We start from the raw sequence: 25,169 nt of genomic DNA, 5'->3' as shown, positions 1-25,169 counted from the left end.
AGGCTTCCTCTCTGGCGCGGGCGGCGGAGGAAACGCCGGTGCCGGAGCGGGGAGGGGGGCACAGGAGGTCCCTGGGGGGCACCGGGGGCCTCCCAGCCCCGGCCTCGTCCCCTCCGCTTCCCTCGCGGACAAACAACGGGCAGAGCCGAGACGCAGGCTTTCGTTTTGCTTTAAATTTTTTTTTTATTCCAAAAATCCACCCCCAAGAAACAAAATATTTCCCTTCAGAGGCTGGTATCTTCCCTCCCCCCACAACATCTCTCCCATCCCTGTGGTAATATGTTATGAGCAAAGATCCTCTCTAAAACCAGTATCGGAGAATGCTTAGAAAAAAAGAAAAAAACCAAACCAAACCAAAAAAAAAAAAACCAAAACAACCAAAAAAACCAAAACAAAACCGAAACAAAAATAAAAAAAATTGCCAACGAGCTCCCCTCCCTCTGCCCCCAGCCAAGAAACCCCCAACCCAAACCATACCGACGGAGAGAGCGTAAGACTTGGTTTGCTTTTACCCTTAATGCTTACATTTAATTTTAAAGCACAAACATCAGAGATGGACTCTAAATCGCCAACAAAAAAATATATATTTACAATATTTCTCCGGGAAGGGGGGCGCAGGGAAAAGGGGGAATCGAAACAAAACAAAAACACAACCAAACCCTTAAACAATAGTGACTTTTCTTGCAGGAGTTGTCTGTAGGGAGCGGTCGGGGTTGCTTTTTAAATCACTAAGTGATTTTATATATATAATTCTCTTTTTTTCTTCCTTGTGGATTTTCGCCCCCTGCCCGCGGATGGGGGCCGGGGTGGCCGGCGGCGTGGCGAGGGTGAGGCGCCAGAGTCTCTGCGGCCCCGGGGACACCGGGGGGACACCGGGGGGACACCGGCGGGGACGGGGTCTCGCCGCCCCCCCCCCCAGCTCGGCCGCTCGCCCGCCTCCCGCCCGGGTCCGCTGTCGCCCACCGTGGCGGAGGGAGCCCAGCGCCCACCCGCCTCCGGCTAAGCTCTACCCCAGCTTTTTTTTTTTTGTGTTTTTTTTTTTTTTTCCTTTTCTTTCTCATTGCAAAACTCAAACTCAATCCAAAGGAAAAAGAAAAGCTTCGATTCTTCCGACGTCTTTCACGGGAGCCACCGACAAGAGAGACTAAGGCAGAAGGCCTCCACCGCCCGGCCGGGGAGCCGGCTCTCCGTTCTTCCTCTCGCCCGGGCTGTTTGCTGCTCAAAGCCCTCCGGGATTCACCGCGGCAAAATTGCCCCTTGTCCCCGCGGCGATCGTCCCCTCGCATCCCCCTCCGGCAGCCGGGGAGCGGAGGACGCGCCACCGGCCCCCGGGGAGAAGGGTCGGCGGCCGTCTCTCCTCCCTTATTGCTTCTGAAGCAGCGGGGCGACGCGGGCTGCCCTCCGCGGGAGCCCCCTGCCCCTCGGCCGGACTCTGCGGGGCTGGGGGCCGGTGGCACGGGGTGGGCCGGTTTGTGCTATCTGTAAGGCGCTGGCAGGGAGGGCAGGGCCGGGGAGAGCGGTGTCCTGACACCGGGGGACAGATGGGGAGCGTCCGGTCACAGGCAGGACAGGGAGGGAAATAAAATAGTGACCCAAAAAGAAGATTCCAACCTTTTTTTCCTTTTTTTTTTTTTTCCTGTTTGTTTTTTTTTGTTTTTTTTTTGTTTGTTTGTTTTTTTGTGGTTTTTTTGTTTGTTTTTTTTTTGTTTTTTTTTGTTTTTTTTAAAGTGCAAAAAGCTCTCTGCTGCCCTAGAGAGAGGTTCTTTGGACCGACCATTCATTGCAAAGGAAAAACGGCAGCTAAAAGGGGGTGGGGGAAGGAGAGGACAATGCAGTGGGGCGTTCGTGCCAGTTCGGTCCCAGGCCAGACAGAGCAGCCTTCGCCCCTCCGACCGCGGCGGCCCGAGAGTGCTTCACGATGCCGGGCCACGCGCAGGGAGCTGGGGAGGAAGAGGAGGCAGCTCCTGTCCCCCCGCGCGCTCACTCACCCCTGGCTGATGCTTTCCGAGTCCTCCCTGAGCTCTGATGTACCTGCGGTTTCTCCCCTGCTCCCAACCGGCGCCCGGCCCCGGCCATCGCCTCTGTCCGGGGGCTGCGTGGGGACAGACGGTGCTCCGGGAAGGCCGGCGCTGCCCCAGAGTGGAAGCGCGTCGTCCCCCAGCCTCGCCTCCCCGGGCAGGGGGAAAAACGGGCCGCGAAGCCCCTGCTCCTGGCCAGCGTACGCCAGCCCTGCGGCCCGAGAACCCGCGACGCCCTGGCTGCGGGGCTCCTGCCCTGGACGCAGAGCGGTGGGAGAAGGAGGGGGTTGGATCGCAGCCCCTGCGGCCGGACGAGGGAAACCGTAAGGGGGCTGAGAGCGCAGGGCAAGCGACGAGCTGGTGGTGGCACGGAGGGGTACATTTCGTTCCAGCTCTGCTCCCGCTTCCTTGGAGAGACCCTGACCCTCAAGCTTTGTGCTAACGGGGAAGTGACAAGTGTTTCAAGGCAAGGAGACGATGGGGAGGAGGGGAAAAGCTGGGGGAAGAGGGTGCCCCCTTTCTCTGCACAGAGATTTCTATTACAACCTCCGCCTTGGGAGCGGCCAGCCTCCGGGCTGAGGCTCCCTGCCATTTGCCCGTTCCTCCTCTGGTACTGGCCAGCCTGGCGGGACATCTTCATCGGCAGAAGTCCCGGGGGAGAAGGAGGAAGGACGGTGGAGCGAGGCCAGCAGCGGCCCTGCCTGCCGAGTCAGGTGGGAGGCAGCGGCAGGACACCGAGGGCAGGGTGGGGATGTGGAGGAGCGGCTCTCCGAGAGGGGTGGGATGGGCTCTTTTTCCTTCTCCTCAGTCTGCCCCGGGGAGGGTCTCTAGCTGATTTTTTGGATCAGCTTCTCATCGGACAGGCAGTAGAGGCTGTTGATGGACAGGTCCGAGATGAAGTGCTCACAGGCTTTGCGGGTGATCTGTTTGCAACCTCGCAGGTCGATTAGAGTGACGTTGGAGATGCGGCGCAGGTACAGCAAGGCCTGGTCCGTCAGCTTATTGCAGCCTGCGGGGAGATGAGAGGAAGAGTGAGCTGCAACGCTTCTGCGAAGCCAGAGCTGAGCTCCCACGTCAGGCCGGCGAGGAAGAAGCCGCTTTACGATGGGCAAGTCCAGCCCGGGCCACCCAGAGCAGCGTACCCACCTGCCATGTTGAGCTCGGTGAGGGAGTTGCGTGTGGAAGAGCCCACGGCCGTGAGGAGGTTGGCTGACTGGTCCGTAAGGTGGTTGCAGTGGCTGAGGTCGAGGCGGGAGAGCAGGGGCATATGGCGGATGATCAGCCGCAGCGTGGCGTCGGTGATGTCCAGGCCGGCGAGCCGGAAATCGATCATGTTGCGGAGTTTGCTGCGATTGTCCTGACCTGCAAAGGGAGAGGAGAAGCTGAGCGCGAACGATCTGCCCTGCTGGGTTGGGGCATTCTGGATCTGGCATCGCCTCCCCGCGCTGCGCCCAGCACGTCACCCTCCTCCAGCTCCCCGTGGTGGCAGCCTGGGCAACAGCTTACTGGGTTTGTCTGTCGGAGGGGTGAGTAAGTCCCGGATCTGAGGGTCCTTGATTCCTACTGCCCACCGAAGATCGAGGGTCCTGAGAAGGGGGCAGCTGGAGGTACTGAGAGCACAGACCGCAGACCAGGAACAGCCCGCTAAGATGAGGTCTTTCAGGCCTGCCGGGAGAAGGGAGAGAGGGAACAAGTCAGACGGGCTCGGTCAGCTCCGAGGCGTCCCAGATCTCACGCCTCTCTCTCCAGGCACGTGAGGAAGCAGCTCCCCTCCCTGCCTGGGATGGGACGGGGAGCCGGGCTCTCCGAAGGAGAGGTCAACACACAGCAGCAGGAAACCACACCACTATCGGCTGCTCGCTGGGTGACGGGATCCAGGCACCTCGGAGTTTTCCTGCTGGCAGGTACCAGGGTGCAGAACCCGTCTCTCGCTGTGGTCCAGCCACTGAGAAGCCTCAGAGCAGGCTGGCAGCCGAGGTAGGGCCCCCTCCCCAGCCCACGCTCACCTGGCAGCCTGTTGACGAGCCACGTAAGCTGTTTTTTGGAGATATTGGTCCAACTGAGGTCGAGGCTGACCGGCTGTCTTTTGATGATGCCGCTCAGCGCCTGGGGGGTGATGGACTTGCACCTGCTCAAATCTATCTTTGTCCACAATCTCTTGTCACAGCACCTGGGGACAAGGACAAGGTTGAAAGCCAAGCTCCGAGCGCCTCGCGGGACAAGAGACGGCCAGCGGGTTGTCTGGCTTTGGGGAGGAGCCCAGCCCTGGCGTGGCCCCAGCCGCAGCACAAGGCTGCTCTGCCTGGTTTCCTTGGGTTTCCCGGCACGTGTGGGGAGGTTGTTGAGGGTGTCCGGCCACCCGGGGATGCCCCTAACAGCCCCAGCGGGGTTTTGCTGCCACATAACAAGACTCTGAGTCGCGGCTGTCGGCCTGCTTGCCCCCTCCCGGGTGCTCCTTCTGCCAGGGAGAAGATCTTAAGCATCTTTGCTCCCAGCAGGCAAAACACTCCGCCTGGTCCCACCCCACGGCCTCGGCAGCGCTCGCTGCTTCGCCGAGAGCTGCGACGGAGCCTGGAGGTGGCACAAACTCCTCCTATCCCACGGGAGCCTGGGGAGACCCAGGACCCGATGGCAGCTCAGCTGTGCCACCGAAGATGCCACACCAGTGGCAGGTGAGGGGACGCTCTCCCGCAGCCACCACGCCACACCATTCCCACCGGCCCGTTGATCAAAGCGGACCGGTCTTTTCCCATCGTACCATTCCCGCTGCTCGGCGGTTAGAAACCTCCCAGTTTCCAGTCCCCGTCTGTTCCCAAGCCCTCCATCCACAGCTGTCCCAGTGCCAGCATTGTCTTCAGGCCTGCTGCCCCCCGAGGCGTTTCCAGCCAGCAAACCCATCCCTGCCTCAGCCTGCTTTCCCCTGCCTGCTGGGAGGCTGCGGCAGGACGGGAGGCAGGGAAGGGCAAGGACCGTGCCGGGCAGCAGGCGAGGAAAGGGCATCGGCACCTCGCAAGGACACAGCAGGGGACGGAGGTGCTCAGGTGACAGCGCAGTCTGCCCCTGTCTCCCAACGGAAGGGACAGGAGGAAGGCAGCAGAAGGGGACAATAAAGACCAGCGCATATACGGCAGGGGCAGATGCCAGCAGGGTTGGCCACAGGGTCCGAGGACAACGCTGCCTGGCGAGTGCCACCTCCAGGGAGCGAAGGGAGAGCACCGAGGCGAGATCCCTTCCCCGGGGCTGCCCATCAGGCACCAGGCTTGGCGTGGCCGTGCCCAGTCCAGGGCTCGGGACGCGGGCAGGCCTGGCTCTGCCCCCCACCCCGCCACCACGCGCCCGTCCCCACACTCACCACTTGTACCAGGTCTTGCACACCCGCATGCACTCGCAGAGCTCCCTGCGAGTGAGGTAGCGGAAGACGGACATCCACACCTCGCGCTGCATCCAGCTCTCCTCGCCCTCCTGCGCCCGGCCCCCTCGGCCGTTGAGCCGGGCCGCCCCCCCCTCCTCCGCGTTCTCGTCCTCCTCTTCCTCTTCCTCCTCATCCTCCTCGGCGGCTGCCTCCTCCTCCCCCCCGCCTCGCAGGGGCATCCTGGCGGGTGCGTGGCGCATGACGACGCGGGGAGAGTGCTGCAGGTTGGTGGAGGAGGCCGTGATGGCTTGCAGCTTGGGGACGATAGAAGTGCCGTGGACGTCTTTGGTGGGGCGTTGGAGCGTCACGGTGAGGTAGGAGCCGTGCAGCTTGGCCTTCTCCACCTCCGACAGCTCCTTCTTGCCGCTGGGGTTGTTCTCCTTCTCCCGCACCATCGTTCGCTCGGTGGCCTGGAGCCGCAGCAGCTGCCGTCGCTTGAAGCGCTCGTCTCTGCTGGCGCTGTGGTGGTCGCTGGGGCCGGCTCCCGGGGACGAGCGCGTCACCACGCCTCGCGGCGACGCCGGGTCGTGGATCAGCTGCAGCATGGGGGTGGGCGAGTTGGGCGGGGGGGTCAGGGGCTCCTCGCAGCTCCGCAGGGGTCGCAGCACCTTGGCTTGCGCCGTGTCGTCGTCGCTCTCCTCCACCTTCCTCTTCTGCGGGGGAGCGGGGCAGCAGGTTAGCGGGGATGGAGCCACGGTGGGCCTGGGGAACGCATCCCCCCTCTCCTCTTCCCCAGGGCAACATGCACGGTGCTGGCAGGGCCTGCGCCAGCGGTGCCCAGTACCACCAGCACCAAAGTCCACCCACACCAGCAACAAACATTTTCCTTCCCCCTTCACAAAAGGGGTGCCGTGCCCCCTGAGGTTGGGGGTGGCTTCCACTCCGTGCCTAACAGTCCCCCGCCTCTCGCATTGGAACCTCTCAGGATCACAGCTCAGCACAAGACACCGTGGGGACAAGGGGTGCTCATCACACCCACTTGAAGTGCTGGGGGACCCCGGAACCAGGTAGATGTGCACCCCACGCATGCACATCACCCAGGAGAAGGTGAAGGTGCCCCAAAGGCGGCTCCTCCCTGCCTGGCTTGCCTTAGCTGCCGCGCTTCCATCCACAGCAGCGGGCACGGTCCTACCGGCGATGTGGCAGCCGTAGGCCGGTGTCCTGGGCAGTGCTGGCAGTCGCCAGCGGGCCAGCTGCTGCCGCACGCAGTCCGCTGGCTGCCTGGCGGAGGAACCCGGCTGCCCCTGCCGCTTCTGCAGGAGCCTGGCCTTGGCCTGCTGACGGCCTCTCTGGGAGCCGGGGACAGAGAGCAGGGGGCTGTCAGCTCACCCCTCTGCAGGATCCCAGGACCAGGCTGTGGCTGCGTCTGCCGGCAGGATGCTGCCAGACCCCCGAGCGCCGCTGTGCTGCACCCCCAGTTACCCCCGCTCTCGCTAGTCACTGCCCAACTGGTCCCCTGGACGGCACTGGTGCCTGCCCACCCTCCGGCCCCCCCACGCAGCCCAGCCTGGCTGAATGCTGCCTATCCCTCAGCAGGACGGAGGACACACGGCCCGCCCTGCCAGGGCACAGCTCGCCTCTTACCTGGCCCTTCTCTGCGTCGTCACCCTGGTAGCATTTGGGGCACTCCCAGCAGTTAGGGAGCTCATCGTTGAGCAGCCCTTCCCCATCCATCTGCAAAGAGAAGAGGGCAGTCAGCAGCAGTCCTTCCCCACAGCCAAGCCCCCTCTGCCCGGGCGCCCGCGCTGCTCACCTGCAGGCAGCCAGGGTGGACAATCTCGTTGCAGATGCAGCACTCCATGAGCTTTTTCTCAAAGTCCTGCGAGTCCTCGTTCTGATCTACCTCCCCGCAAAGTGCACACGTGACCGAGTGAGGCAGCCTGGGCTACAAAGGAAAGCAGGCGTGAAACCAGAGCAAAGCCTCCCTCCTTTCCTCCTCCATTGCCTGAATCGCAGGGAAGGGGCCAACTATCCCCCAGGAATCAAACTTGGTCATTGCCCTCCTCTCTCTGACCCTGATTGTCCACACAGAGTTGCTGCCAGGCTGCAGCGGACTTCCGAGAAAGGACTGAGCCACAGACTCACCGCTAAGCATTGCCGGAGGACGCAGGACTGCTTCATGCGGCCAGGCCCGCCAAACTTCTTCATGTCCCTGCAGTAGTGGCACATGCCACACTCGCCCTGCATGCAAGCCTTGCATTTTCGGCACCGCACCCGCCTCCGCCTGGCGCCTGACACGATGGGAGAGACTGTAGGCCTGACGGGTGTCGGGCGGGGGGTTGGCTTCATGGTGTGTGGCTTGGTGATGGGGATGGTGGGCAGGCGCACCCTCAGCCGGGCCTGGAGCTTTAGCTGGCAACAGAAATAGAGAGGGAAGTGGCGTGAGATGAGCAGATCACTGCATTCAGCTTGGATCAGAAAGCCTCTGATCCCTGGCTGCCTCACTGCGACCTCGGATAAGGTTCCAGAGAGCAGTCCTGCTCCCTCACCTCTCTGCAGACAGAGGAGCCTGTATCGGCGCTGCCCCGAGCAGCTCTCCTCGAGCACAGCCAGCCTTTGCCACCCCACACCAAGAGCTCTCCTTCCTCCCACCCCCATCAGCAGTCAGAAACGGGTCTGAAAAGGGCCCCAGAAGCATTGTGGTGCTCCAACAACAGCCACTCTTTCCTTCTGAAGCAAGGAAAGACAAAGTCTACCCGGGCAGCCAGAAAGGCTGTCCTCTCTCTGTGCCACCCAGGTCCCTTTGCCAGCTGTGCAAGGGGACAGGGCTGAGCTCTGGTCACTCTTTCCCACAAGCTCAAGGCGCACTGGGAACACCCAAGCACCCCTGTTTACAGGGCAGGTGGGACAGCGCAGCTCTCCAGCAGACACCTGCCACCACGCGTGCCATCAGCCCTCGCAGCGAACACGCTGGCTGCAGCGAACACGCTGGCTGCAGCGAACACGCTGGCTGCAGCGAACACGCTGGCTGCAGCACCCTCCTGGGATCGGCCGTGATGGTGCGTGCACCACAGCTGGTGGGCTTGGGGAAGGGCAGGCGCCCAAAAAACCCAGCATGAGGACAGGGTCGGGGATGCACCAAGCATCTGTGTGCTGCATCCAAAGCGTGCAGACATCTCCAGGTCTCCTATCCCAGAAAAGCTGCCTGAGATGCTTGTGCTGGTGAAGGACCAGTAAATCACGCTGGATCCCCTTGGGCAGGGCAGGCAGGCAGAGACAAGCACCTCCGAAGGGCAATCCGAGAGGCTTGTTTGTCTCCAAACACCCAGATGGGGTGGTACCCACCCTTCCCAGTGCGATGGGGTCCTGCTCTTCCCACATGCCTGCCCATGAGCCCGTCTCCTGGCAGGAAGGAAGCGGTGACCTACGGGAGCCGTCCTGGCGGGCCGCGGGAAGGCAGCCTGCGGAGGGGAAGTCCGGCCGGCCAGCGGCAAGCTGCTCCTCGCCTCCATCTGCCCAGCGAGCTCAGCCCGGGCCGTGGCCCAGCTTTGGGCCTTGTGTTATGAGCACAGCTGGAGAGGGAAGGGTAGGGGCACGCTGAAAGGTCCCTTTCCTGAGAAGCTGGCTGCTCTCTGCAGGTACAGATCCCCAGGAGGGAGCTGCCTTCCTTGGGGTTGCAAGAGCCAACACTACAGCACGGGCAGCGTGCTAGCAGGGGCAGAGACCCAAGGGGCACGCTCGCTGAGCGGCGAGGGGCTGGCCTGCCCACCGAACAGGCAGGGGTGATGCCAATCATCAACTCCCACACCTCACCCTTCATCTCTCGGGGAATGCAACAGCAATACGTTCCCCTGACACACAACGTTACTCATACCACCCAGGACTCCCTTGTCAAGCCAGAGAGCTGCTGGGAAAGTGCCCTTTAGAGGATCACCCCTTCCACCAACAGCAGGGCTTCAGCTCCTCTGAGCACGACCAAGGGGCTGGAGAACATGGAGCCGCTGGGGCTGACCCAGTTACCACCTGTCGGCTGAGCCAGGGTAACCGGCACGGTGGGAGACCTCCACCACTGCCAGCCAACGGGTTTGCCCGTGGTGCTGCGGAGGTGGTTACGCCCCACGACTTGCCTCTGCGCTGCTCCCTTTCTGCCTGCCGGCTCGGGCTCCCGAGGCAGGTATGGAAGCGGTGCCACCGCATCCCAGTCGCAGGCGGTGACTGAGCCGAGAGCAGGTAATCAGCTCAACCACACGCAATACCCGCCCAGGTCCCCACCTCGCAGCTCCTACCTTATCTCTCTTGGGCCACTGGACGATGGGGATGCCTGTAAGTGCCAGTTTGGGGTCGCTGTTCGCGTATTCTTCTAGCAGCAGCTAATGGAGAGAGAGGGGGAAAAAAAGAGAGGCAAAAAGCACAGGTGTGAGCAGAGGGAAACAAGGCTCCCGCCAGCGAGGCAGGCTCCGACCAGATGCCAAGGCCAGCATGCTTCAAACCCGGCTGGGAAGGAGCCCTCCTCTACCCACGCCCGCGAGCAACGATCCCTCCCCACACGAGACAGACAAGCTCTGTCGAGTCGATCTGCACGAGCGCTTTCATCAACTGCATTTCAGCCCCGAGGCCCCGCTCTGTGCGGTGGTAAGGGGAGAGTGCCAAGCTTTTGCAATCCAGAGGGATTTATGGGGGAGGAAGCACGAGGGTCCCCCCATCTGCCCCCGGGCACGGGGCGGCTGGCGGGTGCAGTGGTGGCAGGATGCGGTGCCCCAGCATCCCCTCGGTAGCCTGGCGCAAGCTGCCGGCTAGCCAAGAGCTGCTCCCCTGCACTGCCTCAGGGTTTGGCTTTGACTTTGACATGAGAGATCCCTCGGCACCAACCGGACGGGCACGCTGCCCTACGGCACAACAGGCACCCGCGCTCTCGGTGGACGGAGGCTCCTTGCGCTCACCCTGACCGTTTCGGCCCTCTCGCTCCCCTCCATGGTGGCCCCCTCCCCATGGCCATTCCCCACCGAATTTACCAGCCCATTCCCCACCGAATTTGCCGGTTGCAAAGGTGCTTTATTTACTTGGCGTTGCCATGGCTACGCCAGCAGGAGCCTCCTGCCGGCATCCCCACGCGCCGTGCTTCCCGGTGCCAGGCAGGGCCAGGGCAGGGGCCGGGGTCCCCCGTGGGGGTGCCCGCTCGCCGGGCAAGCGCCCCAAGGCCGGCGCGGCTTCCCGGCGTTCCCCCGCCCTTCTCGGGCGGCTGCGGGAGGCAGGAAGCCGCGGCCTCCCCTCCGCTCCCCGGCAGCGCGGCGTGCTGCCTACAGACTTTCCGCCTCCCCGCCAGCCTTCCCATGAGCACACGCTGAAAGGAAAGGTCAGGGGCTGGGGGCTCACACACGCACACACACACGCGTATATACCTGCGGGCAGGGAACCGCAGCCTCCCCCTGCCCAGGGCACCACGGCGGGTGGCGGTGGCTCAGGCGCGCTCCGAGCCAGGGGGTCAAGGGGTTGGGGTGGGGGGCACCTGGGTCCTGGGGCTGCGTCTGGCTCGGAGCCAGGGTGGGCGACAGCCCCTCGCGCTCCGGCTCGGAGGGGGGACAAGGCGGAGGGGACCCTGCGAGCGAGCTCACCACATGCTTCCCCCGGCCGGCAGGAACTCGGCACCGGCGAGCGCGCCCCAAGGAAGGGGAGGGGAGAGGCGAGCCCGAGCACCAGCCGGGGACCCCTCCAGGGAAGCAGGGGTCCCCCCCACGGTCCCCTCCCACCCTGGCTGGGTCCGGAGCGTCCCCGCGTCCCCTCCCCATCCCGCGAGCATTGCCAACTGCCTGACCTTGCGCCTCTGGAGCTGCTGAGACTCTGGGGCGAAGTTTGCCGAGCCCTCTTTGTTTCGGTGCCCGCACTGCGAGGGCTGGGGCCCCCCCCTCTCCCCAGACACCTCCAGGGGCTGGCTCAGTCTGAGCCGACCCAAGCCGGACCCCCGGTCTTCGGGGACATGGCTGGGGGAGCGGCTGCACCCCCTGCCCCGAGCACCCCCGGCTGCTCCCCGGCTCCGGCAGCCGCACTGGCAGCCGCGTGCTCCTCCCGAGCCCTTGGGCAGCAGCGGCAGCTTCCTGAGCCTGAAACAATGCTGCTGCGTCACCCACATGCGGTTCCCAGCAATGCTTTGCAACGGGAAGATGGCAGAAGAGAAAAAGCGAGCGAACGAGCAGAGGGCAGAGCCGTTCTGCTGCAGAGCCGGGAGGGGCTGGGGACGGGCGGCTGGCGCCGCACGGATTGGCGCAGGGGCCCGGGCGGTGCGACCCACCTTCCTCCCTCCCTTCGCCACTGCAATCGGAGACGCTGGGGCCAGGCTCCCCAGGGCCCGGGCAAGCTGGGGAGAGCGCGGCGGAGAGCCCTTACCCCGGCCCGCCTGCCCGCTCACACCCAGCCTCCCCGACGCCTTTCTTTTGTCTTCTCTGAGGCGGTTTTTGGGGTTCCTGCTGGAAGCCGAACCCACCTGGATCTAGGAGACACCACTGGGGTGAGCAGGGAGAAAGGGCTTTGAAATCAAGGCAAGGGGGATGAGCCCCCTCGAAATGTGGGGGCTGCAGGGACGGCACCCGGACCCTCCCGACCTGGATGCACAAACCTTCCCTGACAAACATCCCGTCAGCCAAGTTTGGGAGCAGCTGTAGTCCCAAAGGCACCGGTGACCTAACCGCTAGAGGGGGACAGACCCATACCGGGTGAAGCAAGGTCTCCCCAGCCAGCCCCAGCTCCCCGAGACCCTCCCCACCCTGGCTCCAGACCACCGCAATTAAAATGGAGGAAACTGGAAATAAAGCAAGCTCCCCAAAGCAGCACTGGAGAATAACGACTGCTCCCATTCCTGATGCAGCCAAAGCATCTGCAGGCAACCTCAGCTTTTGTCTCTCCTGCCCCTGGAGAGCCCAGGAAGCCACCGGGCCACACCGACCAGACACCTGGGTCCAGACTGTCACCACCTGAACCGCCAACGACACCCTCGGGCCCGCGGCACAGGCTCTCCGCGGATCTCCCCGTCTGCATTGCACTGGGGATGCCCAGCCCCGCAGCGTGGTTTTGCCCTGGCGCGGAGGATGCGCAGGGCGGCTCCTCCGTCACGTTGCCCAGGTCGAGCGCATCGGATGGCGGGCTGAGGTGACGCCTGGTCAGGCAGGACGGCAGAGGGGTCTTTGGCCCCACATGCTCCAGGCTCCAGCGTTCCCGTTTGTTCCGTTTGGACAGCGACCATGGAAGTGTCGGACGTCTCATGAACGCTGCGCCGCTGGCACAGGCACAGGGAGGGGAGCCCAGCACTTCACACTACGGTTTAGTCTCATCTGACCCACAGACGGGAGCGCGGCCAGTGCTGCCGTCCCACCAAGGGAGGACCTTTTCGGCACAGCTCCCAGGCCACCCTGGCCTTCCTCATCCATCCCTGGTGGAAGCAGCCCCCGTTCCTCACCAAGTCCTCTCTGCGTCCCATTGCCCTGCGGCAAATGGGGGACTGTGCACGCTCTCCCCACGGCCACGGAGAGGGAAAGGAGTGCCCGGAGACTCCTCCCAAGGGCACTCATCGGTGCTTTTACATCCCCTGGGCTTCAGCAAGCTGACATGTTCACTGCTCCTCTTAGACATGAGCACCTGGAGAAACAAAACGGTCTTGGGAAAGCAGATTCCAGCTGGCAGATTTACTGGGGCAGGGAAAGGAGAGCATGAGGCACAGGGAACATTTTGGGCAGATGTGACCCAAAGGAGGAGAAAAACCAGGCAGATGAGGAGAGTAACACACATTTCTAGAGGAGCGAGGAGATGTCTCCGATCATGGGGAGACCCAGCGCAACATGAAGCCAGGTACATGGGCAATGCCAGACCAGAGGCTTTGAGATGAGGTCCTGGAGACAGGATCCACACTTCTGGGAGAGGCTCCTCTTCTTTCTACAATGCTTGGTGCTCCAACACCTGCGGGCAGAGCCTGAATATAACCTGTTTGTGCCAGTTAGTGAGGCCGCAGGGCTTGGTGGCCCTGCGGCAAGCAAATGTCTCAGCTCCCCACAAGTCAGCCAACAGCAGGTCTGACAGCTCTAAAGCCAGAGCCGTATGGACCACCCTGCTCCTCTGAAGCCTAAGTGAGGGAAACCAGAACACCCCAAGAAGGGTCAGAAGCGATGGACAGAAGCAGTCAAAAGACAACGGGACCTCTCGGAAGTTGCCTCTTTGCCAACGGTCTTTCCAACGACTCCAGTCCAGCCCATGCACAGAGGCATCACCAAACGCACGGAGATTTTTCAGCGAGACATCAGTGCTACAAGGCGACACGTTCGCAATCTCGTTTCGCCAAGGCAGATCTCCTCCTGAGGCAGTGCTAGAAGCCGTTTTGATTTCTGTGGGCCCTCCCATTTAAGCCACTGGAGAGCAGCTCTCAGTCACTGGTTCAGAAGGCAGCGATGTGGTGTCACCAGGAGCTTTCCAAGGGAGACAGGCAAAGATGGAAAGGTTAAGGAGAGGCAGAGGTGGTAACGTGCTCTTCCTAGTCAAGATGCCTGATGCAGCCTTGTCTAGAATGGGTTTACAGAGTCTCAGTGGACAGACAACCCCTCCTGCCGTGGAGCTGGAAGCACATCTTTGTCACATCCAAAGTGTCACGTCCTACGACGTGACGGCTTCAGGCTCAACTCACGACAGAATACAGAAGCGTATTTCTTCACGTGACCCAAAATATGGGCATTCTGAAGTCACGATCACCACACGAGAGGCTGTGGGAAAGGGCAGCGTTTTCCTGGTCCGGAGACAGCGGTTAGCAGAGGGTGGCGGGAAGCACGGTAGGACGTTTGATCCGACAGGCAGATGGAGATGCCAGGTCACTACCTGCATGCCTGGGCTCTACGACGAGCAAACGCCACGTTCTGATCCTGGGTAGCAGACAGACCAAATAAACATGCAGGCTGCAGCCATGAAAGCCTTCCACAATGCAGCATCTGCCTAACTGGAAGACAGCTACGTAGTGACGGCAGCAAAGTTGGCGAGTGCTGAAGACACATTGGTTCCCTGCTTCTCTAGAGCTGGTCTTTCCCAGCGGTCCTGTTGACCAGATCCCAGGTCCATTAATGACCTCACCTGGTGACATACAGGTAAGAGCACCTGCTGCAGATCGATGGCCCCAGAGTCAGGCTAAGATGCTGTGGAGGACGTATGCTTTCCGTTTAGCTTAAGTCACTGAAAATGGATTAGGCTCTAGGTCTCCACTAGCGCATCAAGAGATGAACAGAAGGGATCCAGGTCTAGGGTGCAGCACGAGGGATCCCACATGGATCACGCCTCCGAGAGCTGCGAGGGAAGGCAGGAGCACCAGAGCAAGATCGGCGAAGGGAAGGGCTGTGCTTACACGCAGCCACGGTAGGGTTGTGTTCTGGGAGAGTCGGCTACAGTTGTGCAAGAACACAGAAGCTATTAGAGGAGGGAGTTATACCAAAGCTTACAAAGCAAATAGGACTGAAATAGGATCTGTGTCCCACATGATGAGTTACAGATGCATGGATGGCTACTTCACGCCTAGCTTGGTAACAACTTGTCCTGCCTTAAAAAAAAAAAAAAAAGGTGTTCTCCATACAAGCTGTTGATATTGAAAAAATTAGATCTTCACTCATGGGGCTTTTCAGTGACCAGAGCAGTTAAAGGGTTTAGCTCGACATATCTTATTCAGGATTTATCAGCCAACCTACATTAGTCAGTTCTATCACCTCTAAGGAAAATATAAGTTTTGAAAGTAGAGGTTTGCTGTAGTTTGACAAACTTGTCCTATTTTCTCCAGCCACTGCAGTCTGACGACTAAAGATCTTTGTGCCTTGAGGATGCCCTGTAGCACAGGCTTTACCTGGGAGGCTGCTAGTCCTGAGGGATGGAGCCCTGCAGCTCAGGATACTTCTGAACCTCAGAGGACAGCCAGCTTTAAGGAGCAAGTCCTTCAGGGAAGCTGTTTGCTCTGACCGGACTGCAGGGACTTTCACCCACAGCTCATCTGCAAGGTACAACTGGACCGGGGGCTGGTGGGTCACATCCAAACCACAGGCACGCGTCTGTTAGCTCCCAAAAAAAAAATAAGTCCTTTGAACAGGTCCCAAAACCCAGCTGAACGCTGACAACCTTGAACGCTCTGCCTTCAAAATGACCAATGCACGACACCAGCATCCCTTTCGCGGTCCGAGGGTGTAACGCCGCGCTCGCAGCTCAGAGCGCGAGTTTCTCCAGAACATCACACGGTCCACGGTAGGGCCGAGGCCACCCCACCGCCGCGGCTCAGAAACACAGGCGTTGCGTACTCGAAGGCCACGGCACACACGGCGCGCTTGAAAAAGCCACAGGAAACCAGAAGTGCAGCTCCCTGACAGCACCTACTCCTGCTCCTTCAGCCAAGCTCCACCAGCGCTCGGCCTGCAAACGACAGCCCACCCCGCGACCCCAGAGCTGCGCCCTCTGCTCCGAACGCAGCAGAGCGCCGGATTTACCAAATGATCCACAGGAAAAAAAAAAAAAAAAAAAATCAGGAGACGGCGCTTGGAAAAGAAACACGACAGCAAAGACCAGGATACACCCATGGCTGTGTCTGGGTGTCAGCCTCGGTACAGGCAAGCAGCTGAACAGATCACCATCAGCAAGGAAGGGAGCAGAAGTTAACTGTGGTTTTGGGGACTAAAATGGACTTTTGGGGAACAGAGCGAGGCCGACATTCTCACTTCAGCGCTGAAAGGGCTACAACACCAAAGCTCATGGAGTCAGCACAGCAGGTTTGGCAGATACAGCTCAGGGTGTAAAGCAGGGCAGAGGGGAAAAGAAAAAAAAACCCAAACCAACCACACACACCAAAAAATACCCCCCCAAAAAAGACTCGTATAACCTAAGGTCACATCCTGTGCAAACAACCCAAGAAACAAGGCCAAATCCACCTGGGGCAAGGAAAGGGCTCCAGCTGTCGCAGCACCCAGCAGCCCAAGGAGTCCAGAGCCAGAACTGGAAACGAACCGCATCGCAAAACAAGCCCTCTTGCTCTGACACCCGTAACAGGCCCAGCCAGGGCCCAGGGGGTCCTAGAGGAGCCTCAGCCACACTGGCTGGGAGCAGTTACTGCTCTTGCTAACCCCGACCCAAAATCCAAGCCAGGGCTGTCCCTCAGCATCAGCTGGCGTAACGTTAGCCTCACTCAGAGGAACAGGAGGACACCAAGCCTGCAGACGCATCACCCCCTTGCCCCAGGACGGGGGTAAGGTCATGGTCAAGCACGGTTTCCCTGTGGGGAAATGCATGTCCACCTCCGATGCCGCAAGAAAGTGGATGCACCCTGGCAGCCCCGAGGAATGGCGCCGCTTGCGGCTCCTTCGTGCCTACATACCTTGACGTCGGCGATGAGGGCGTCCTCATCCTCAATGCCGGTGGGAACACACTTCTTGTGCAGGGGGAGCGACTCCAGTTTGTCCACGAGGCAGCGCAGCCCCTCCAGCTCAAACTGCGTCAGGTGTACCTTCCTGCTCTTGCGCGGGCTGCCACCGTTCGGGTCCCAGGCCTGGCCGTTTTGGGAGCCCCGGCTGGAATCGGAAGAGTCTATAGATGGGGTCTTCTTCAGACCCGGCAGGCTGCTCCGGCAGCTCTTGCCCAGTTCATCATAGTCCACATTGGCACCATTGGCTATGGGGCTGGTGAGAACAGACCGCCTTGTGACCGGTCGCCTGGGTTCCTTCCCTGCTGCATCCTCCTCCTCTTCTTCCTCCTCCTCCTCTTCCATGTTTACTGAGTCCGAGGAGCTCAGCTCCATATCTGCCATGATGGAGAAAGAGTGAGAGAAGAGCGCGAGAAGAGCACAGTGGCCAGACAATCACTCACAAGAGGCATTCAGTTTCTAGAGGAATCCCCCCAGCCACCAGAGACGCTGGAGCAACAGATACGTACAGGGACAAGGCGAGAGGAGAGGATGGGGCACATAGCGGCAAGAACGGCTAAAACCCTTTCCCATTCCTGGCTTGTTTTGTGGGAAGGCACAGGACACGGGAAAACCTCCCAGAGAAGGAGAGAGCAAAGCCCTAGACTGTATTTCACAGAATCCTAGAATGGTTTGGGTTGGAAGACGCCTTTAAAGATCACCTAGTCCACCCCCCTGCCATGGGCAGTATTTACAGCCTCTCAGGGGAGAGAGGACAGATTTGCTCCAAGGGCCTTGGGTGGAGGCTGTCCAGCCCTCTCCCACCCCGAAGAAGGGTCTCTGTGAGAAATCATCTCCTGAAGCACTGCCTTGGCCGTAAGGAGGCCAAACATTCCTTTTGCGAGAGACTCCCTGCGCTCCCTTGCGCACAACTCTGACAGCATTTTAAACTCTGCGTGCAGGAAGGTCCTGATCAGCAAGAAAGCATTACTGCCCTGCAGCCCACATCACAGCGGTGGTTACTGCAACTTCCCCCCGCCGCTTCTCTTAAAGGCTTTGTGTGTACCAGCAAGGCCAGGAACTTGCGTGCTGGTTTTGCAGCTGCAAGGAACCTTGGCCTGTCGCAGGGGTAAAGGAGGAAGCAAAAGTCTGGCAAGTTTTGACTTCTTGCTCGAAGGAAAAGAAATAAATCGCACCTCCTTTGGCCAGTCTGCAATGCCCTCCGACTGCTCAGTACAGCAAACAGGGAAAAGGAAGGAAATACCCAAAGAAACCACCTTGTGAAATTGAGGAAGCGACGGTCCCAAATTCTTCCCACACAGCCCTCCCCTGCCCACCACGCTGCGCAGCCAGACAGCACCCCAGCAGGAGGGTGCAAGAAACCGCTTCGATACGGGTGAGGAAGGAATAAGGGCTGGACAGCCACCGCAGCGGGCTTACCCATACTGAGCGATTCCTTCTGGAAGTCCTTGGTCAGATGTGAGCGGCTGGTGATGCAGTAGACGTAGCGCTCCAGCACGTACCAACACATCTCGTAATAGAAGGGATAACGAAACTTATTTGGGACCTGCAAAAGAGGCAAGGGGAAGGGGATCAGCTCAGGCCTCCTTCGCCACAGGGCTGCACACAGACAGCTCTTATTACTGCTGCCTCAATCCAGACCGATCCCCTCCTGAGAGACGGGAAATGCACGTACATGTGTAACAGCATCGTTCATGCTTCTGGCAGCTTGATGTAATTCTCCTTGCAGAAGGATATTATCACCAGGCAGAGCAGAGACCAGGCACTACTCGCTTGCAAGCCAGTAACATTTAATTTTTCTTTGTTAGGGTTGCAGCTCTTCCCCCCCAGACCTCCTCATTAGTACGAGGAAGAGTGGCAGACACTACAAAAGGGTGCAGTTGAAGGTAATGGTTCGAGGCCTCCTCCCAAGCCCCGGCACAGCATCTGACAGTATTTGTACAGGCGGAGGGAAAGGGTTGGTCTATTAAGAGAGGTGTTACCAGCTCAGCTATTTAGCAGAGTGCTGTCAGGGCTCTGTCACACCAGCGTCGGCAATTCACAGACAGGTAGGAGATGCCCCTGACCCTGCTGCCTGCCTCGCACCTTCCTGAGGCTACACTGCTCAGGCGCACACTGCGTCATCCTATGTCTCAGCTGCTCTGGATGATGGTCTGACATCTGAGTGCTGACCCACAGGTCCTGCCTGCTGCAATGCCCTGAACTGCTTCGGAGAGGCCAACAGTCTGTCCATCACAGCCCAAGCGCATCCTGAGGCTTCTCTGGAGGTGCTGAGCACTGCAGGACCCATGTCTCCACAAGGAGCGAGTGAGAACACCCACTTGCCAACAGCATTGCCTGCTTGAGACCTCAGGAAGCCCTTAGTTTTAGTCATCTTGGACCACATCAAGGTCTAAGATCAACACCAAGCAGCAGCAGAAGGCAGGCAGGTAAGCAAAGAGGCGACACACTGGATGCGCTCCCACAGCCACGTTGCTGCCTCTTCCCTGCGAAGGCAGCCAGAGGAGGTCCCCATCACAGTCACAGCAAGGTTTCCAGCCCCCTCGGAAGCCTGGCGTCAGACTGGAGGCAGCACACAGGAACATGACAAGCCTTAGTGCACGCTGCAGGCTGTCCCTCTGCCCAAGTTCCTGCCTGTACATTTAGCGGGCTAGGACACCTTGCTTACAGAGTTCGAGCGATCTGTCACAGGGCGAGACTCAACTTGCCTGCCCGCACACCACGGCTCTCGGCTGCGCCCTCCCCTCCATCCCAGGAGACCACGTCCTCCCAGCTCTCCTGCAGGTCCTTACCCGCGTGCGGTCTTCAATGCTGTAGATCCGGAGCTGCATAGGGATGTTGAAACTGTGTAAGAAGTTGCCTCCGAAAACCAGCGTGTCCATGGGAGTGTACACAGCATGGATCCAACCTTGGAGAGAGAGTAGAGTTTGAAGAGTCCTTCTGAGCAACTAGGTGAGACCCAGGTCGCACGACTGACAGTCCCTACTAATTCCAATTCCTTTGCAATCTCTTACAAACCGTGCTCTTCAGAGCAGGGCTGTCAACCTTCACGCTGCTCAGCTACATCCACCCTGACAGTTGCACCCTTAACCTGCATCCAGGTTAGCTGCGAACACACAGACTAGCTATTGACCCCTTGTCACATCAGCCAGCCCTAGCAGCAGCGTAGGACCACAAAGACTCCAGCTCTTTGAGGAGGGTGGACATCACCCAGAGCAGCAACGTCCACCCCTCCTGAAGTGTCACTACTGAATTACTCAAAACCCAGCTCACTTGACCCATCTAAGAGCTAGAGACAAACTTGTACTTAGGCACTTAAATACACCCGTGGATCTGGCCTCACATCCTCCCAGTATCCACCTCCTGTCCACAGCTTTTTGTCATCCTAGTGTCTCTGTAAAGTTGCTTCCTAGCTGCACTAGGCCTAAGCACACCAGCAGCAAGGAAAACAGTCTTCCAAAGTCTGTTCAACAATTAAAGAACCCTCAAAGCAGCTCTAGTCTCAGCTCTGTTATCTCCACAGCAATCCAGCCAAGCCCAACATTTTGGGAATTCCAGCATGGGTTTCCTTAGGGCAAGGCCACTCAATTCAAAAGCAGTGTCAGGCATGGTACCGGGTTATAAATGAGTAACTTGTGCAGTCCCTGATGCTTTTTGTTCCTGGTCTTGCTGTAAGCTACAGGGGTACGTGTATACAACACAGCTTATTCCTGCACTGCTGTTGGAGATGAAACTGCAGGCTACAGCATCCCTTGCCATCTGAGATGGTCTTACGGACACAGTTTTTATGCAACAGTTTTATTAGAAGCCTCGAAAGGGGTCCAACAGTCTCTCTCCTTTACAAGGGAGTATTCCCTAGTGCAAGCACAACATTTTGTATCCTAAAAGGCTGTGAGCCAGTTCTTGCAAACAACCAACTTGAACTGCTGCTTCACCTGCCTCATCTCTTCTGCCTTTGCTGTTTTCTAGCACAGCACTGTGCATGCAAGACATAGCTCGTGCCCTCCAATTATTCTGCTTGCTGAACCAAGTCAGGCTCAAGATTTCTCTTAACTCTTGAGAGCGTTCCCACTCCCAACCTCCAAGCCTCCTTGCCCAAGCCCTCTGCAAAGCAGTCACCTGCAAGTCTCTCCATGTTACTGCTTCCCAGCTCACTACTGGGTTTCAGCAATTTCCAACATCCGCTTCTAGCTATATGCTTGCCAGTTCTCCTATCCCTGGTACATGCAGACTTTGATTGTCTTTCCTCGTGTCCAGAGCAGTCACCTTGCTCCTTAAACTCACACACTCCCCTCCTTGCTTCACAATTTGAACATAACTCTGCAGAGATTTCACAAGAGACCCAGAAAACCGAGGCGCTGTGCTGCCTTGGGCCAGCCTCCGTCCTCAACGCGCACTGCTCCGCATGTCAACACGACGGGCTCTGGGAAAGCCTCCTTTAATAATTGATCAAGCGTGATGGGAGCCAGCCACAGCTTTCCTGTCGCTTGGGCTGAATCCACGGTGCCGTGACAGGCATGTTTTGGGAGCTGGCAAGCAAGAGGATGGAGCCACATCACATCTCCCTGTTCCAGTTACTCAGGAGGGAGGAAGCTAAATCCTGCCTGTTCCGATTTTGCTTGTGTCCCAGGAATTTCAGCCTCTTGCCACAACCCTGGCAAAGGCCAGCATGCGCCTGCCCACCCCGTGGTACCTGAGGGGATGACAAACGTGTAGCCCTGCTTGAGCTCGATGCGCTGGCACTCTGACACTCTGTCCCCAAGAAAAATGTCTCCCTGCTTCCCTGAGAGAAGCCAGTTTTCATAGAGCTCCAGGTTCTGGGGTGTAGGAGGGATCAGCCAGAAGATCTGTAAGTAAAGGCAACACACGTATGTAAGTCATCGCATGATTAACAGCAACTGACTACCCCCTGCTTCTTCCAAACCTGCCCTGCTCCCTCTTCAGACATCTAAATCTCTTCCTCTCCCCACCCACAGAGGATGAAAATCTGCAGAAATTCCCAGTAAAGCGACCTAAGCAGCTGTCCCATTTGAGAGGGCAAGCCACCGAATGAGGTCCTTCCCGACCTGACGCGCTGAGCGCCACAGGTAGAGCGAGCTTGGGATGCTTTATGAGGCATTATTTACAACATCAGTGTCAAGAGATCTAGAGCCCACTAAAGACATCAGCGCATTAGAGAGACAGGAGATATTTACCTGTGCATTTCTGTCATGTTACTAAGAGCTGCAACTGAACTAGAGATTTACACCCGCCTGGCTCCATGCAATACGGGTGGCAAGTAGATATCCATCCCCAACTAGGCTCTTCAGAGACTGTTAGCTCGTCCTTTGGGGGAAAGCACTGGAGCCACAACTGTCAGAATCGCTGGGGAAGCCTGGCAGCTACCTCTCCTTTGCGAGGAAAGGTGAGTGAAAAGCCCAGATTCTTCAGATGGGGCAGAGCTTGCTGCCTTCCCTGAAACTAGTCTCAGTCAGTGGAGAAAAACGGGATGGAATAATTGCCCAGGACTTGTCCTAAAGAAGTGAAGAGTTTTTTCCTAGCTTTTGCCTTTACTGACTGCGGAGGGAGCCCATCCAGCCACCTTCAGCTGGACAGTTCCTTCGCAGCAGTTACAAGCGCAAGGGCTCCCTGTCCTAAGCCTGTGCAAGGCTCTTTCTCAGGAGATGTCCAGCCACCACAGGCAGCCTTTTTTACCTCCTGGCTCCTTGATGAATTCAGCCCAAGATGGCTGATGGTTTTTATCAGAAGCAGTGAAGTCTCTTCTAATTGCTCACAAGGATTAAGTCAGGAGCTAGGAGCATTTCACTGGGCAAGAGGTGGGACCTGCCTTTGGTAAATTCTGCGCTACAGGACACCTTCCTCCACATAAGCTTTTCCTGATAATACTAAGCTGAGCTACCACCACATTTTGCTGCTCCGACTGCATCGATTCAAATGTGCTACGATGAGTCTGCCCGCATCGCCGCCCTCCCCGGACAAAGTTTCCTTGACTACAGTAGAGCTGACAACTGCAGCCAGCAAAAACTTGACTACAAGCTCTTCCACGTTATAGCGGTAACGCTAAAGCGCAGACCGAGTCCCGTGACAATGAGCACATCCACCCAACGGCAGTCGGAGGGGAGGTTTTCCCAGCAAGGACTTCGTATTGACTAAGTGTCATGCTCTGAACATGACTGCGCTCTCTAGGGCAGCGCTAGCTAGGGTGTCTGACTTAATTGTTCGAGTACTAGCTAGCCCCTTCAGTGATATGGCACTCAAACGATTACAGACCTGTTTTCTGAAAGTTAAAGAGAACAAATACAACATCCCCACCTGTAAGGGGAGCTTAAGGTGCAACTCACCCTGCCTAAGGGCAAGTGGGAGGACGGGCACTTTCCCAGATTCCCTTGCAGACGGATTTCTTCCAAGCCAGGCCCCAGTACAACACACGGCTGGGGTGATGGATGCCTGGCACAAGGAAATCCTTGCACAATTATAACTGGAAGCCACCCATCAGGGAACAAACACTGCACTCAGATGAAGTTTGTAACCAGACAAACTCAAACTCGATGGAGCCTGGGATTCAGTTTTCGTATCTTGGGCTGAGCTCAGCTATAGGAAGCGTCTCCAGACAAGCAGCTCAAACCCGACGCTGTTTCAGAGCTACTTCTCACCAGAAACCATTCGAGGGTTTTGCAGTGAAGACCTGTCACTAACCTTCAGTTCAAAGGCTTCTGCTTTCGAAGTCACTTGATGTTTTAAGGTGACCCCTCACACATCTGTTGCCTATTTAAAACCCCTGGACAGCTTAGCTTTAGGAGAGGCTCCCATTCCTCTTTAATTTCCTTCCTTCCGTTTGCTGCTGCTCCCAGTGTGCTATTTGCGCCACAGCAAGAGGTGATCGGCCATGTAGCCAAACGATCTCTCAGAAGCCCAAGGCACTGGATGAACTGGGTTATTCTACTCTACGTTATTTAGCCTTTTATAAGGCTGTCTCAGCATCATCTCTACAGCATGGGCTTTCAGCCTGTGCCTGGTGGACCTCTGAGGGCCTGAACTACTTCCAAGAACCAAAGATAAACAAGTTTAGGGTGGAAAGACTTCAATTCGTTGTCTGGGACCTGCATCTTCAAGGATTGACAAGAGAATAGACTAAAAGCCACTCTCCTAAAGCATCTGTAACTTTCCCAACAGGGACTGTCCTCCTACCTTTCCCCCTCGGTGGATGTGGTACCACACAGAAGTGCCACCAAAGTCCACGTGGAAATCTGTGTAGCAGCCCTTGACACTCATCAGACAGTATCTGGTGGAAAACAAGATGACGATAAGGTGAAAATAAGTAGTGATCCACATTTTTGAGCAGATACAACATATTCAAAGGGAATGGGCTGCCCAAACCCAGGCCAATGGCTCAGAGCAGTGCCAGAAGCCAACTGCTGCAGTGCTAAAGCACTTTAGCTGCAGGGAGGTAGTGGTTTGCAGGAGAGCTCACGTTGCATTTATATCACATCCCCACAAAAAGATCTAGTCCAGGCAAGAGGAGCGCTTTCATCCTCACACACCTGGCAGCTCAACTGACTCCGGATGTCTCAAGGTGGTGAACACCAAGAGTTTCCCCAAAGCACAGCGAGCTCCTAGAAGCCACGAGATTACCCTTCTACACAGCGTTCGGCAGGGGCTTAAATAACTAACTGCAGCGTCCTTGCAAGTGTCATCTGCTGAAATAAACAGGGAGACTGTTCCTCCCGCTTCCCCATGGTACAAACCGCGTCTCCCTTGGGCAGTTTTCTTGCAAGAGACGCTTTGCTGCCTGCCACCACTGGAACAGCCGAGGAAGTCACTTACTTCTGCACCTTTGGGTACTGCATCTCCAGGATAGCATTCGTAGACTCTGTCTGACTCTCCTTCAGGTGTCTGGGCCACATGTTATCAACCCAGTCAATCAAATCCACCTACAGCCGAAAGGTGGGAGACATGAGTAGAGATGAAAGGGGTACAGTAACCCCTTTCGCTACCCCCAGGCTGTCCTGAAAGCTCAAATACCTATTGCCTGCCTGGTAAGCCCAGCTCAGAGCACATCCACAACAAACGACAGGACCGAGGAGGGGAAGGAAGCCCTGGTGTTAGCTGAATGGCCACAACACCCTCTTTTTGGCCCCCACACACCCAGCAACCTTCCCAATGCCACTGGTGCAATCCCATAGGTAAAGCACTTAGGATGAGCTGTTCTGATGCCAGCTGCTGTCCAGCGAGCCTCCGAATTCACACAAGCAGCAAACACCACAGCAAGATCCCAAGCACGGTACTGGGATGCTGGTCTTCTACTTAGGGGCTAAGGCAGGAACTGCTATGTCGTGGGCTTGCACAAAAAACATGCTGGGCAGCATCTGCTAGGGTGGGATTCAAC

At 58.2% G+C, this 25,169-nt stretch overlaps 1 protein-coding gene across 3 annotated transcripts in view; it reads right to left on the bottom strand.

Annotated features, from left to right (window-relative positions):
• Positions 1–565: 565 nt before the first annotated feature.
• The window catches only part of KDM2A (lysine demethylase 2A), a 51,529-nt gene continuing 26,925 nt past the window's right edge, over positions 566–25,169 (bottom strand). The window contains exons 8-22 of one of the 3 annotated variants that reach the window (XM_082316937.1): positions 24,608–24,714; positions 23,972–24,065; positions 21,477–21,630; positions 19,576–19,691; positions 18,203–18,329; positions 16,739–17,160; positions 9,657–9,740; positions 7,516–7,782; positions 7,184–7,315; positions 7,015–7,104; positions 5,371–6,083; positions 4,025–4,188; positions 3,525–3,683; positions 3,165–3,380; positions 566–3,027 (exon numbers count right to left, since the gene is read on the bottom strand). In XM_082316937.1, the coding sequence (XP_082173063.1) occupies positions 2,846–3,027; positions 3,165–3,380; positions 3,525–3,683; positions 4,025–4,188; positions 5,371–6,083; positions 7,015–7,104; positions 7,184–7,315; positions 7,516–7,782; positions 9,657–9,740; positions 16,739–17,160; positions 18,203–18,329; positions 19,576–19,691; positions 21,477–21,630; positions 23,972–24,065; positions 24,608–24,714 (3,027 nt within the window). In that variant the 3' untranslated portion in view covers positions 566–2,845. Of the gene's footprint in view, positions 3,028–3,164; positions 3,381–3,524; positions 3,684–4,024; positions 4,189–5,370; positions 6,084–7,014; positions 7,105–7,183; positions 7,316–7,515; positions 7,783–9,656; positions 9,741–16,738; positions 17,161–18,202; positions 18,330–18,458; positions 19,276–19,575; positions 19,692–21,476; positions 21,631–23,971; positions 24,066–24,607; positions 24,715–25,169 lie in introns of those variants that run through there. The other 2 variants (XM_082316938.1, XM_082316939.1) reach the window with 2 other exon arrangements.

This window comes from Platalea leucorodia (genome assembly GCF_965183815.1).
Source record: "Platalea leucorodia genome assembly, chromosome: 7".
Taxonomy (NCBI): domain Eukaryota; kingdom Metazoa; phylum Chordata; class Aves; order Pelecaniformes; family Threskiornithidae; genus Platalea; species Platalea leucorodia.
This window is presented reverse-complemented; position numbering and strand designations above follow the sequence as displayed.